Source organism: Pan troglodytes, chromosome 8 (assembly GCF_028858775.2).
Source record: "Pan troglodytes isolate AG18354 chromosome 8, NHGRI_mPanTro3-v2.0_pri, whole genome shotgun sequence".
Lineage (NCBI taxonomy): Eukaryota > Metazoa > Chordata > Mammalia > Primates > Hominidae > Pan > Pan troglodytes.
Window position 1 is genome coordinate 15950004 of NC_072406.2, and position 14445 is coordinate 15964448.

The window sequence follows — 14445 nt, forward strand, 5'->3', positions numbered from 1 at the left end:
TCCTTGCTGTAGCAGGGACGGGACCCCCACCCCCTGTCCCGTCTGGCCACCGACTTCAGCAGAGGCTCGGCTGCTGTGAGGGATACCAGTCATGGGAAAACTGGCCTCCCTGCAGATTCACAGAGCAAGGTGGTTCTCACAGAGAAGTCAGTGGCATTTTTCTACCTTAACGCTGTAGCAAACGCCACCTTTTCTTTCACCACCAATTTATATTTCTTAACACCCATGGAGCAAAGTGTGGTGATGTTTGAACTGTAGCCTGGGGCTCTCGCTCCCATGGGACTCCTCGGGGAATTTCCCAGCAGGATCGCCTGTGTGTCCTTGCAGGGGGTGGTGTCTGCTGGGGGCACATCCCATCGTGCAGGGGGAACGGCTGAGGTCACAGGCTTTGCCTGACAAGTGCCACTCACGGCTGCTGTCCACGTGCCAGCCCTGGGACACAGCCCTCTGCCATCCTTCCACCCACTCAGAGGCCAGGGAGGCGCCTCCGTGCGACACTGCAGGCAGGCAGGGCCGCGATTGGGATCTGCCGCCTTCTTGTCAGTGCTACTTTGACTAATTGCCTGAGGCACGGCCGGAGTGACTTGCTATTTTTAGAAGCTAATTCAGGCTTCAGATGCCATCTAGGTAATGAGGAGAGAGTTCAGGAAAGCTGTATCTCTAAGCTCCAGCAAAGGCGGCCTCTTCCGTCCCAGCTGTCGCTGCGTTTACACTGAGACGAGCACACAGTCGGGGGTGTGGCTCAGGTGTCAGGGCTGCGCTGTTCCACAGGCCCCTGGGGCAGCCTGGAGGGACCAGAACTCAGACATGCTTGGGCACAAATCAGCCTCTTGGGAGAGCTGCTTTGCCCGCAGAATTCTTTTGCCATTAAGCGGTTGATGTCATTCTCTGAATGAGTGACAGTAATTCCCCACCTCAGGGTGGGCTGCGGGGGAGATTCAGTTGGAAAAGTAACCCATGAGGTTTTGTGCCTCTTGGGGTCCTGAGGCCCCACTCCGCACCCAGGATTCTCTAAGACAAAGGACAAGTCTTAAAGCCTTACAGCATCTTAAGTCTTAGATCACGTTGAGAGAGAGACCCAGTACAGGTGGAACAGTGAAACCCTCAGAATTCTGCACTGGCCCTTCAAGAAGGCAGTTGTGGGCTCTTTGGACCCTTGACGGGGTTCTGTCCTCTGTCCTCCTAAGCACAAAGATGGGAATTCTTCCCAGTGCCTGTTTCTCTCCCCATCTCGGCTTCTACACAATGCAAAGTGGCCCGCTAACTAGAGTCCATGTTCAGTTTTGAATACATCAACCAATTATTTTGGGAAGAAAAGAATCTGCCAAAGAAACTGGAAGTATAGTTTGGAATCGTTTAATCAAGCCTGCATTTATTAATCAAAGTGCACTTTTAGATTTCATCCCAAGTACTCAAGTGAAAATTTCCCAGTGGGTGTTAAACTTGGGTGCACAGACTCTCACGTGGCTCCTAGTCTGAAGTCCACTCCCCCACTTCATGCTCTTACTCTTGGCTGAGTCCCATGGAGGCCCGTTAGTGAATCCTGCAGGATCAGCCGTTGAACAGGACGGACGGATGGACGGCTGGCTGGGGAATACCGTGCTTATGTCATTCAGAGACAAGCATTTCTTGAGCGCCTGCTGTGGGGGCTCGGCCGGGTGCTGCTGATGGTGTACTGGTGTAAGCCCAGCCCACAGTTCCTGTCCTCATGGAATTTGCAGCCTAGTGAGGAAGATCCTCCCAAGTCAAATAACCACAAGGTAACTGCAGGGAGAGACACCGGGATAATTTCTATGAAGAGAGGACATGGGGTGGCTCCGAGAGCCCCTGACAGAGGGAACTTTGTGGTCCTAGAAACCAGGTGGTGTTTTCCTGAGGAAATGACGTTTTCCTCTGGATCAGAGCTGAGGAAGGTGCTTCTGTGTGTCCCGTGGCCGCTGTGACACTGACCACACACCTGGGGCTGGAAAATAATACTCACTGTCCCAGAGATCTGGAGGGCAGGAGCCATGGGCTGAGGCCAGAATGTTTGCTCCAGGAGCGTCCCTCGTGGCCCGTTCAGGTGCCCAGAGCTGCGGGCCTTGCACGCCTTGTTCCCTGGCGCCTCCTCCTTCCATGTGGGTGTGCAGCATCCCGCTCCAGGGCCTTCAGCCTCTGCGCCCCTCATCTGCTGATGCAGGTGATGGCATTTAGGGCCCACCTGGGTACTCCTAGGATTCACCTTTATCACCGCATGAGGGAACGTTCCCAGGTTCCCTAATCCCAGGGATTAGGGATAGGACTGGGATTCCTTTGGGGGCTGCTCTCCCGCCCACCACTGTGCCGGAATGTGATGCACACAGCGGCCAGCATATCCAAAGGCCCCAGGAGGACCTGGGGTGGCTGGAACAGGACCTGGTGCCGGGAGCAGGCGGGGCCGGGGATTCCCGACAAAGGCTTGATGTGTACTTGAAGTGAGCAAAGGGTTTTGAATAAACCAAGAACTGGATCAGATTTATGTTTTTTATAGATGGGGTCCTTTCTGTGTGAACGGATTGGAGGGTCCCGGGGTGGGAGCTGAGGCCCAGGAAGAGGGCGTTGCAGCCGGACTGATGTATGGGTGGGAAGGCGGCCGATGCATTTCTTTGCCGTTTTTCTCCCCCCCCGAGCTTGGGTCCTCATGGAGGGCGGATGGCAGACATTTCACTCTGGGACCCGGTGCCTGTGCATCTGGAAGACTTCCCCAGGCGCCTAGGTCTAAGAACCACCATCTGCCTTTGAGTAGAGTTTCCATAAATGTAACATTCACCAATGGATGGAAGATGGCCGCACCTCTAAAATCACAGGGAGCTTTTCAGAAGAAAATAGAACAGCACAGCAGTTCCCACGGACTAAGCTGGCAGGGGACAGTCCCCTAACATCTCAGCTAACACCTAATGGTGTCCGTGTCCGGTGAAAGCGGCTTCAGCAGGGACAGTCACAGAGCAGCGTGGAGTGAGCTGGCTTGTGGGGTCGTCTTTTCCGTCCCCTTCTATGGGGCCTGGGAGAAGGGAGCGGCAGGTGGCCAGGCCCCCAAAACGGGACATCGAGGTCACCTCCAGGTGGCTGTCACGGTGGGGTTGCGGGGGACCACGTTCACACCCACTCCGAGGGCACATCCCGGCTGCTGCACACCCTTCACCTCTGCGGGATGCTGGGACCGCATGTTTGGGCGCGGTGGGGGGGCCTTGTTGCACTCACTCTTGGGGGAGCTCTGGGATGGTGGGCACGCCCCGGGCCTGGGCTGGAGTGACTGATCTCTTCTCTGTGACCAGACCTGCGACCGCATCAAGCAGTCCGCCAGCGGAACCAAGCGGCGCGTGTTCATCATCGAGACCATGGGCGGCTACTGTGGCTACCTGGCCAACATGGGGGGGCTCGCGGCGGGAGCTGATGCCGCCTACATTTTCGAAGAGCCCTTCGACATCAGGGATCTGCAGGTATGTGATGGGGCTGGCCTCAGGGCCCGTCCCCTTGGGATCCACTGGGTGCTGCGGAGTGAATCATCGTGTCTAGGGTGGTTTGCTTTCCGAGGGGCATGGAGACGGAGGTGCTACGGAACACGCCACGCTTGATACACTTCGCATCGCCCAGGTGCCCCTACTGCGTGTCAGGTGACGGCGGGTGTGCCTTGTTGAGGACACCTTCTAGTCTCATGTGTGAAACACAAGCTTGTTTGTTTGACGTAGTCTGTTGTGTAGTTAATGTTGTCTCACTTATGTCACCAATGATTTGAGAACCTCTGCTGACAGTCACCACCCACGTCTGTGACAGGCTCTGAAGGTTGCTGCAGCTTCTTTTAAATCCTGAGGCCCCTGATGCTGCATCTGCCTCTAAACTGACACAGACATGACCGTGGTTTCTCGGCATCTGTGGCTCTTTTAGGGAAGGGTGTCGCTGACCCTGCGGTCTGCCCCTGCTTGAACGACACAACAGAATCCAGGCCTGGACCCTGCAACGTTCAAAGTTGCTAAACTTCATGCAAGATGACAGGCCTTGGCAGATAAAATGCAACTTGAACAATTGTCTTTATTTATTTAGAGAGGGAGTCTTGCTCTGTCACCCAGGCTGGAGTGCAGTGGCGTGGTCTCAGCTTACTGCAACCTCCGACTCCCAGGTTCAAGCGATTCACCTGCCTTAGCCTCCCAAGTAGCTGGGATTACAGGCACGTGCCACCACGCCCAGCTAATTTTGTATTTTTAGTAGAGATGAGGTTTCACCATGTTGGTCAGGCTGGTCTCGAACTTCTGACCTCGTGATCTGCCCACCTTGGCCTCCCAAAGTGCTGGGATTACAGGCATGAGCCACCGCGCCCAGCACCCTTGTCTTTTAAAAAGTTAGGATGTTACTTGTTTCTGAGCCAAATAGATCAAGTAAAAAGGGCCTTGGCACTAATTATGTGACATGTGAATCACGAATTTCTTTACCATGTCAAATATTTGTGGAGTCATTCACTGCATCATGATGTTTCTGTCAACAGTGGGTCCCATAAGATTATAATGGAGATGCCCCAAACAGGTGCAGTTTTTTATCTTTTATATCTTTTTACATATATTTTTATAATATATATTTTATAAAAAGATATATATTTTTTATCAAAAAATATGTATCTTTTACTGTGCTTTTCTACGTCTAGACATGTTTAGATACACAATTGCCTGCAGTATTCAACAGTCCCAGACATTCAGGTTTGTAGCCAGGAACAACAGGTGTGCAGCAGGCCCTGCCTCCTGGGTTTGTGTGAGTTCACTGTAGGATGTTTGCACAAGGCTTAAGTCACCTAGCAATGCATTTCTCAAGGAACATATCCCCCTGTTACGTGACTCATGAACGTATTTCAGAAATCTGTCCAAAGATCCTGCCTTACCAGCACTCAACATGGCAAGGGCTTAAGAGGAGAAATTATGACAGATTTTTATTTTTTGCTTTTTTTTTTTTTAAATTTTTGAGATGGAGTCTCGCTCTGTCACCCAGGCTGGAGTGTAGTAGCACAATCTCAGCTCACTGCAACTTCTGCCTCCTGGGTTTAAGCAATTCTCCTGCCTCAGCCTCCCAAGTAGGTGAGACTACAGGCACCTGCCACCACACCCGGCTAATTTTTTGTATTTTTAGTAGAGACGGGGGTTTCACCATGTTGGCCAGGCTGCTCTCAAACTCCTGACCTCAGGCGATCTATCCGCCTTGGCCTCCCAAAGTGCTGGGATTACGGGCATGAGCCACCATGCCTGGCCTCCTACTTTGTGAAATTCTGCCATTGCGCCCAGTGACAGATTTGATTAGATGTAAAAACCTCCACTTTCTTAGGATGAATCATTAGGGAATTACCTCCCTCTTGTAATCCTCCCAACGTGATCTGAAAAGGGATGTTCTTACTCTCTTCTAAGACCATCTTTTCCTTAAGAAATCTGTGTATGAATGTGAGTCTACAAATTCTTTGGTCAGACACTGCTCATCAGGCCATCACATGAGATTCCATAGAAAGGCCGCAGGTCACTCTTTTCCTCTGAGAGCACCGAGAGAACATCGTCATGCAAATAAACAACGAGCAATAGAGCCATGAATGAGCACTGGGCAAATCACGGAATTACCGTTTTCAGAGGGACCCTGTTGACTCCGGAAGGTGTTGCTAGTGGCCGCCGTGAGGGCTGCTCACTGTGCCCTGTCCTCAGCGTTCATCGCTGCAGACGTGTCCTCCCCATCTGGGAGGAGGCTCCCCAAGACCCAAGCCGCGAGAGCTGCAGCCTCCTTGGCCATGCTCACCGCCACACTTGGTTGGCACTTCCCGGCCTGCAGTGCCTGACACACAGTAGGTACTTAGTAGAAGTTTATTGTCTGATTAACAAAATACTCTCTTCCAGTCCAATGTGGAGCACCTGACGGAGAAAATGAAGACCACCATCCAGAGAGGCCTTGTGCTCAGGTGAGTGAGAGAGAGAGACCAGGGGCTGATCTTACCCTCACCGCCACACCCTGGTTCTTAGATTCTAGTCTGTGACTTGGGCTGGATGAGTGGTCACTTCTTTGCCACTAGAGTGCACTACACACACTGAGCAGGTGCAGAAGACAGCTGTGGTGCGCTGCTCTAAAGGCTTGCCTGCATTTAGACAACTAACATTTTTGCTTTATGGTCTCTTATTCTTTTAGATATCTCGCAATCATTTCCCTAATTAGCACCTGATGTTTATGAAGAAAGAAGGAAACAGTCATCCCTCTTAGCCTCAGGGACTGTGTCCCAAGACTGCAGTGGGTGTCTGAACCTGGGGATAGTACCCACCCCCTGTATACACGAGGTTGCTTCCATCTGATAACCAGGGCGGCTACTGAGTGACTCGGGCAGGAGGCACAGACAGCATGGAGACGCAGGGCACAGGGATGATTCACGTTCTGGGTGGGACAGAGCAAGACAGACAGCACGAGATTTCATCACGCTACTCAGAATGGTGTGCAATTTAAAACTTACATATTTCTGGAATTTTCCATTTAATATTTGTGGGCCTCAGTTGACCACTGGACCATGGGTAACAAACTGCAGAAAGCAAAACCGTGAACTGGAGGGACTGGTGTTGATGTAGAATCACCATAGGGTCGGAGGATGCGGGAGGCCAGCCTCCCAGGGCCATCTCCCCAAGCAGGGAGCCACGTGCCCACTGCACGCTAAACAAAGTGACTCCTTCTCGCTCGTTTCAGAAATGAGAGCTGCAGTGAAAACTACACCACCGACTTCATTTACCAGCTCTATTCGGAAGAAGGCAAAGGCGTGTTTGACTGCAGGAAGAACGTGCTGGGCCACATGCAGCAGGTAGGCCCGAGACTGCATGAGGGGCCCACAAAGCCACTGTCGTGTGACTTTTAAAAGATTGTCTTATTTTAGCCATTTTGGGGAAAAATGTATAAGTAAATTCCAAGATGATAAAAAACATCTGAACTTTTTGAGACAGAGTCTTGCTCTGTTGCCCAGGCTGGAGTGCAGTGGTACAAGCTTGGCTCACTGCAACCTCCACCTTCCAGGTTCAAGTGATTCTCCTGCCTCAGCCTCCCGAGGAGATGGCAGTACAGGCACCCACCACCACGCCCAGCTAATTTTTGTATTTTTAGTAGAGATGGGGTTTCACCACGTTGGCCAGGCTGGTCTCAAACTCCTGACCTCAGGTGATTCACCCACCTCAGCCTCCCAAAGTGGTGGGATTACAGGCGTGAGCCACCGTGCCCAGCCAAAACATCTGAACTTTTAAGTCATGCCAAACATCACCAGCTTTAGGATTCTTTTGTTGGTGAGGTTTGAGTAATGGGGATTTTAAGGGAACTGTCACTTTCATGAAAACAGTGATACCCCCATTACTTGGAAATGCTTATTCAAATTAAACACTTCATCAAGTTAAAAACTGGAGCTTCCCTAAGATTTAAAATGGATTATCAGACATGTAGTATACTTGACACCCCAAATCAGAATGACCTGGAATGAGCTGCACGCGCCTGGGACACAGGGGTCCAGGCCTCCTAACTTGCACACACTCCTTCCTCACCACCTCCTATTCTTATACTTTTAAGCCAGAGTCCATGAATCCCCTGCAATGATGATGAAATAGTAGGTGTATGTGTGTTCTTGTCAAAGAATCCACAACGGTTTTTTGATTAAAGCTGTGACCCATCCCCACCTCAGATGAGTTTATGAAATCCTGATTTAAGATATTAAAATAATGAAGATTGTTAGTTGACTTGTTGAGTTTATTAAAATCCTCATCTTACTGAGCGGGGGGAACACTTGATACTTTTGCTTAACAGGCCGAGTTCAGGCTATGGGAATCACAGGTTTTGTTTTGTTCTGTTCCAACTATAAGGACCTAGAAATAAAAACATGAATTCTGCAACATAGAAATTGTCATTTCTATTTAACAGCAAAGTATTACTGTATAACTGATATTTCATATAACTCTAACCACCAACAGGGTGGGGCACCCTCTCCATTTGATAGAAACTTTGGAACCAAAATCTCTGCCAGAGCTATGGAGTGGATCACTGTGAAACTCAAGGAGGCCCGGGGCAGAGGTAAGGGGTCTGGGAAGGGAGGCCACAGCCTCGTGATGCAGGCTGTCCGGCCTTGGTGAAAATGCTGTCCTGTCGGGGAGAAGTAGGGTGCTGGTTCCTTCTTCAATTCAGTACTGAGCTGCACGTGATGTTTTACTCCTGATCTCTGAGTGTTGCTATTTAACCAACCTTGGATTCCTGGGATAAGATCAGCTTGGGCATGACATGTTATCTTTTATCACTGCTAGATGCAGTCTGCAGTTCTTTTGTGCAGGCTTTTTGCTCTGGAGGTCCTGAACGTTGGCCAGCAATTTCCCCTCACAGTTTAAGTGGGGCCTTTCATTTTTTGGATATTTGGTAGGACAACCTCCTTGTGACTCTATCCATCAAAACTTCCAGTTTTGAGGAAGAATTGACTGCTGAATGAATTGTTCATGTTTGTAGAACTGTGCATGTTTTCCCTTAAATCAGTTTTGTAAGTTACATATTCTAAGAAATCTATAAACTTTAATGGTTCCAACATGGCTGCTCCCCGCTCATTCCTGAGTGGCTCTTTGTGCCAGCATCTTTCTCACCCCCACCCCCTCAGCTTTCTTCATCAGTCATAGCAGATGTATGCTTTTATTATGGCAAACCACGTATCACTCTCAGTGTCCGACTTAGAAAAATGAGAGTCTATAAAAAACAGTGATGTGAATAGTTTCAATGGGTTTGTCTTTTTGAAGAACTGACTTTGGCTTTGATTCTTTCTACAGCGATTTTCTTTTGCTAATTTAGCTATGGATGCTTTTTGCCTCTCAGTGTGTGTATCTGTGAGCATAAATTAGTGTTTTGCTGTAATTTAAGCTAATTTCCCTATTCCACTATTTAGTGAAAAATTCTCTCCACTGGGAGGAAAAAACAAAAGCTGCTTTCCAGGAAGCCATCGGGGTGGTCCCACAAGAGCAGAGCTGCAGGAGGCCAGGCACTGGCCCCACTGCGCGGCTGTTCTCAGTCTCACCTGGGCTTCCAGGCCAGGTTCAGCATGGTTCCGAGGAATCTCAGTTCTCAACTCGCACCATGATTCTGCTCCCCCACCTGCCCATGTGACAGGGTGTTATTAATCTTTTTTTAAATCTTTTATAGGAAAAAAATTTACCACCGATGATTCCGTTTGTGTGCTGGGAATAAGCAAAAGAAACGTTATTTTTCAACCTGTGGCAGAGCTGAAGAAGCAAACGGATTTTGAGTAAGTTGGGCTCTTATTGCCTCAGTGAACCCAGCCAATGTGAGTACGGGCCAGGGGAATGGCTGTTGCTGTTGGCAACTCATTCAGGGGTTTGAGGAACTGGCTTTTCTGAAGCTCAGTTAAAAAAAATACTAGGTCTTGGCCGGGTGCAGCGGCTTATGCCTATAATCCCAGCACTTTGGGAGGCCGAGGCAGGTGGATCACAAGGTCAAGAGATCGAGACCAACCTGGCTCATATGGTGAAACCCCATCTCTACTAAAAATACAAAAATTAGCGAGGCATGGTGATGCACACCTGTAGTCCCAGCTACCCAGGAGGCTGAGGCAGGAGAAATCGCTTGAACCCGGGAGGCAGAGGTTGCAGTGAGCTGAGATTGCACCACTGTACTCAAGCCTGGCAAGAGAGAGAGACTCCATCTCAAAAAAGAAAATGTACACACAGAAAACACCACTAGGTCTTCGGGAATAATTTTAAACAATGGTTTCATTTGATCCTGAAATTGGCTTTGATTCAGCTGACCCTACAAACCCTGTGTTTCTGGCAAGACTGCTCGCTGTGCTGGCCATGGTGTGCAGGGCAGGCGGAGGCATCTCCTGGGGGTGACTGCAGGCCTCACTGCTGTCTCCTCTTCCCTCCACAGGCACAGGATTCCCAAAGAACAGTGGTGGCTCAAGCTACGGCCCCTCATGAAGATCCTGGCCAAGTACAAGGCCAGCTATGACGTGTCAGACTCAGGCCAGCTGGAGCACGTGCAGCCCTGGAGTGTCTGACCCAGTCCCGCCTGCATGTGCCTGCAGCCTGGACTCACCGTGGACCGTCTGTGTTTGTAACACTTAAGTTATTTATCAGCACTTTATGCACGTATTATTGACATTAATACCTAATTGGTGAGTGCCCGTCTGCCCCACCAGCTCCAGTGCGTGCTGTCTGTGGACTGTGTCTCATGCTTTCAGATGTGCACATGAGCAGAATTAAACATTTGCCTACAACTCCAACAGTCCTCTGTTTTAGTTTTTTAAGTAGGAGATTAATACCTCAATCTATGGGTGGCTACTAAAGGTTTTCTCAGTTTTGTGGGCAAAGATTAGCAAAATATTTTTATAGGGATCACTGAACTATGCACAAGTCATAAAAGGAGAACAAAGCCAGTAGTTTACACAGGCCAAGGGGAAGGCCACGTTTACTTACCGTTACATATTTGCCATGTGTCAGTTTCCATCCACAGCAGCAGGCCGGGACCCTGGGCCTCGACCCCAGGCTCCTGCTCTCCTTTGAAAGTAAAATAGAAAGTAAAACATGAATCTTATTTACTTGTTCTCTTGATTGCAATCCTAGCTGCATGTTAAAACCACCAAGGGGTGGGTGGGGTGGTGGTAGGTTCAAAACTCTGATAGCCAGCTTCTCCTCCAGGCCAAGCTACAGTCCTCACTGGGACCTAGGTTGGAACTCTCCGGAAGAGTCTTGCCAGAGTAGACACGGCTGCTGGGATGACAGCCCTGCTGCCCTGGTGGGCCCCCCTCCTGTAGGGACAGCGTTTCTGCCTCTTAGCTCTAGTCTGCAAGAGACAACAGCTGTGCCTCAGAAACGGGGGCAGAGAGCTGGGTGGAGGGAGAGGAGATGCCAAAAACAAGCTGTTTGGCTGTTGGACTCTGATTTCCCAAGGAAGAGCTAGCGCGGAGGCTTTCCTTTCTGGCTCTGTAAAGATGAAGCAAGCGCTTACTCACCCCAACCCACCTGCTTCTCAGGACGGTTTCCATCCAGCCGCCGCGGTGAACTCCCGTCTGTTAGGAGGACACTCCCCCAGGGCCTCGGTGTGATGGAGTTTCCTGAATCAGCGCAGGCTGACGTGGGACACCCTTGCGCATCTTTTCATTTTACTTCTGTTTTTAAATAAAGGCCCTAAATGCTGCTTAAAATAATGACTCAAGCAGAGGTTAAGTCAGAGTTGCCCTTTATTTTTAGATTCTTAAGTAAATATTCTAGAATTAATGAGGTAAAAGGAGCCTGCCAGTAGAAAGTAAAAATTCTACATGGTGCATCTTTGGCGCTTCATGCATGATTATTTCAATGAACCTCTTCCTGGTCACTCTTAAGACAGATCTGAGTTTTTGACTCGCCAGTCAAGGGCTTTGGCGACACTTAATGACATAATATTCTTGGAAAAAGCAGTAGCATTTCTGACTTTTCATATTCAGCTCAGAGGTGTATTGTCTCAGGCTCCTGTGCAGTCGAGTGCCACGGCTGCTCATCGGATGATCCAGGATGGGTCCTTGGCAATTTTCGGGTTCTCGGGTCCGAGGATGGCCAGGCCATGTGTGCTCTTCCCAGTGCCGAGGTACCTGAGAGGAAGGCAGGCGTGGTCAGCGGGGACTGGCTTCTGCGTCAGCGCTGTTAAAGTCAGCACGCAGACTTCCAGTCCCAAACGCTGTCTCCCCCGCTCCCCACTCACCTATCGCTCACGGCCAGGAGCTTGTCGTGGCTGACAGCAAAGAGCTGCTCTCTGTGGGCCTGCTTCATCTCATCTGAGAGGCCGTACAAGAAGTGATCCATTCCTAGAAGACAATCCACAGGCACGATGGAGCCGCTGCCCGGGAGCTCGCATTGTGGGCTGTGCACTCATGTCCCGGAGGGGACACAGGCATCTCACTGTCATTTCACGTGCATGTTTCAACCACAGGGATGTGTCTAACAACCCAGAGATCACACCCCGACCTCCAGCTCCCACGTGCCACGCTGACCCCTACCAACGCCTGCTTCTGCAGCATGGATGCAGTCAGCGCCGCGTGAGGCTGATGATGCTGTGAGCAAAAGTGGCTCTAGAGATTAACGTGGCCATGCCCGGGCCGTGCCCACGTCCTCCTTCCACCCTAATGAGCCTGGACACTGCCATGGGTTGGCCCCACTGGGTCTCAGGTCAGTAAAACAAAATGACAGGATGCACTCTTCTCGCCCGGATGTCAGGAAGCGTGTTTAGGGTGTCAGACGTGGAAATCATATCACAAGCAAGGATGGAGGCACCAGAAGCTGGTGCTCCTGCCCATACATGCCGGGAACTTGGAAAACAGCAACGTCATCTGTGAGGCTGTGGGTTGAGATTCTCACTGTTATACTTAAAATACCTTTGTCTGAAGGAGCGACAGGAGCATCTACGGTTGAGAAGACAGAAAGTTTGGCTTCGTCGATGTCTTGCTGTGTGAATTTTCCAGACTTAGCCCAGTTGACAGCCTTCCCAAAAGACTGGAGCGTCTCTATTGTATTTGGGTCCCTAGGAAACCCAGAGAAATAAACGGGCAAGCATTTTACCAATGGACGAGTTTATGATAAACCTCTGTCGACTTAACAATTCAACATCTTCTATGGGTTAACAGCTCTATTTTACATCTGATTTAGTCCAAACAGCCCACTGACAAATCGCTCAATTACTCTCAATGGAAATTTAAATCCGATCACATAAGCCTTTCAACACGTTCTCCCTCTTAGACAAGGTCTGTCTGCACAAAGTCCTCCCTAGATTATTTAAATACACCTCTCTGTGACCTCATCAAGAGAGGAAAGTCAGTGGAGGGTAGGGGCAGGTCAGGATTACAGGGAAATTACAGAAGACTTACACGGAAAAATTAAGCAAACAAAGGTTTTCCTTTCATCTCCCTGAAGACACACCCAGGGTAGTACAGGAATCAGCCTGAGGGGGCCAATCCAGACTTCCCTTCGTGTAAATGCAAAGAGCCCAGCCCTCCCTCCACCCTGAGCTGCAGAGGGGCTGTGAGCTGCTTCCCCATCCTTGTCTAGAAGCATGGCTTCCAGCCCAGCAAGGGGGAGAACTCATCAGAGTGGCAATGGCTACCTACGTATCTACCTACATGCCTGCCTACCTACCTAATCTAGCTATGCATCCACGAGACAGGGTCTCACTGTCGCCCAGGCTGGCGTGCAGTGGCGCAATCTGCTCACTGCAGTTTCAACCTCCCCAGGCTCAAGGGATCCTCCCGCCTTAGCCTCCTGTAGCTAGGACCACAGGCACTTGCCACCGCAGCCGGCCGGCTCCTTCTTAAAAACTGTTGGAATACATGTTCTCTTAGGCAGCAAAGCCATAGAAAATCAAGAATATTGCTTTAGAGTAACGGTGTTATGTTTATGAAAGCTAACAGAACTGCATCCACATCAGGCACCTCCAACTGAAATGAGCTAAGAACGCTCTCAGGCTGTATCGCAGCCCCCTCACCTGGGGCCCATAAAGTTTATAGATTAGGTGCAGCAAGATATTAACAAAATACAACAATTATACTGTAATAAAAGTTACGCTGATGGGCTACTATTAAGTAAAACAAAGGTTCTGTGAACAGAAGCTCTTGGATACCCACAGCATATCTGATACCTAGACGGCTACTGAGTGACCAACAGGCAGGTACTGTAGACAGCGTCAGCTTTCATCCCACTGCTTAGAAGAATGGTGTACAATTTAAAACTTAGGAAGTGTTTATGTCTGGAATTTTCCATTTAATATTTTCAGACCGAGGGTGACTGTGGGTAATAAACCGTGGAAGGCAAACCCACGGATGGAGGCACTACCGTGTTCTGCCAAAATATGCTGGCTGAAGCCAGGGTTTACTGAAGGCAGAATGCTTCCTGTTTAGGCTGCTGGCCCTAATCCTGGCGCCAGAAAGGACATTGCTGGGTGTGGCTAAGTGCCCAAGAAGTGAAAAGAAGCACACAGAACAACTTTTGTCTAAAGGTTCACTGCAGTAGAAGAAAATGACACTGATAATCATGAGTAGAAGACTAAAACGACATGTGCATCCCAATGTGTGAACTAGAGCAAAACTCACCTGTAAGAGTAAAGGGTGAAAATCCCATTGTGGCTGAGTTTTGCGCCTCCACCATAAGCACCGCCTTTTTCTCGAATTTCTGTATGCAAGAATTTGGCAGTCATCAAACGTGCAAGGATTTTAAGACTGAAATGATTAAAAAATGCAAGTTAACACCATGGCTGATAAAAAAGCATAGACAATGAAGTAATTGTTGGATTAAGTGAAAATGAAAATAAAATCAAGTTGTAAAATAATGCTGCATAAATTATCTTCCCATATTTTGGTCTTGTTTTTTAAGAGATGGGGTCTCGCTCTGTCGCCAGGCTGGAGTGCATTAGTGTAATCACAGCTCACTGCAGCTTTGA

At 49.6% G+C, this 14445-nt stretch overlaps 2 protein-coding genes across 8 annotated transcripts in view; one reads left to right on the forward strand and one right to left on the reverse strand.

The window, feature by feature from the left end:
- The window catches only part of PFKP (phosphofructokinase, platelet), a 71747-nt gene extending 61480 nt beyond the window's left edge, over nt 1-10267 (forward strand). For all 6 annotated transcript variants that reach the window (XM_016962555.4, XM_016962554.3, XM_054660656.2 and 3 more), the window contains 6 exons: nt 3294-3458; nt 5877-5938; nt 6706-6817; nt 7965-8064; nt 9169-9271; nt 9913-10267. In XM_016962555.4, coding sequence (XP_016818044.1) covers nt 3294-3458; nt 5877-5938; nt 6706-6817; nt 7965-8064; nt 9169-9271; nt 9913-10042 — 672 coding nt within the window. In that variant the 3' untranslated portion in view covers nt 10043-10267. The remainder of the gene's footprint in view (nt 1-3293; nt 3459-5876; nt 5939-6705; nt 6818-7964; nt 8065-9168; nt 9272-9912) is intronic.
- Nucleotides 10268-11206: 939 nt separating this feature from the next.
- PITRM1 (pitrilysin metallopeptidase 1) overlaps nt 11207-14445 on the reverse strand; it is a 35575-nt gene continuing 32336 nt past the window's right edge. For both annotated transcript variants that reach the window (XR_010159734.1, NM_001280465.1), the window contains 4 exon segments: nt 14099-14224; nt 12392-12537; nt 11722-11824; nt 11207-11611 (listed from right to left, as the gene is read on the reverse strand). Coding sequence is in view for 1 of the 2 variants with exons in the window: in NM_001280465.1 (NP_001267394.1) it covers nt 11518-11611; nt 11722-11824; nt 12392-12537; nt 14099-14224 (469 nt within the window). In the remaining variant the exon portion in view is untranslated.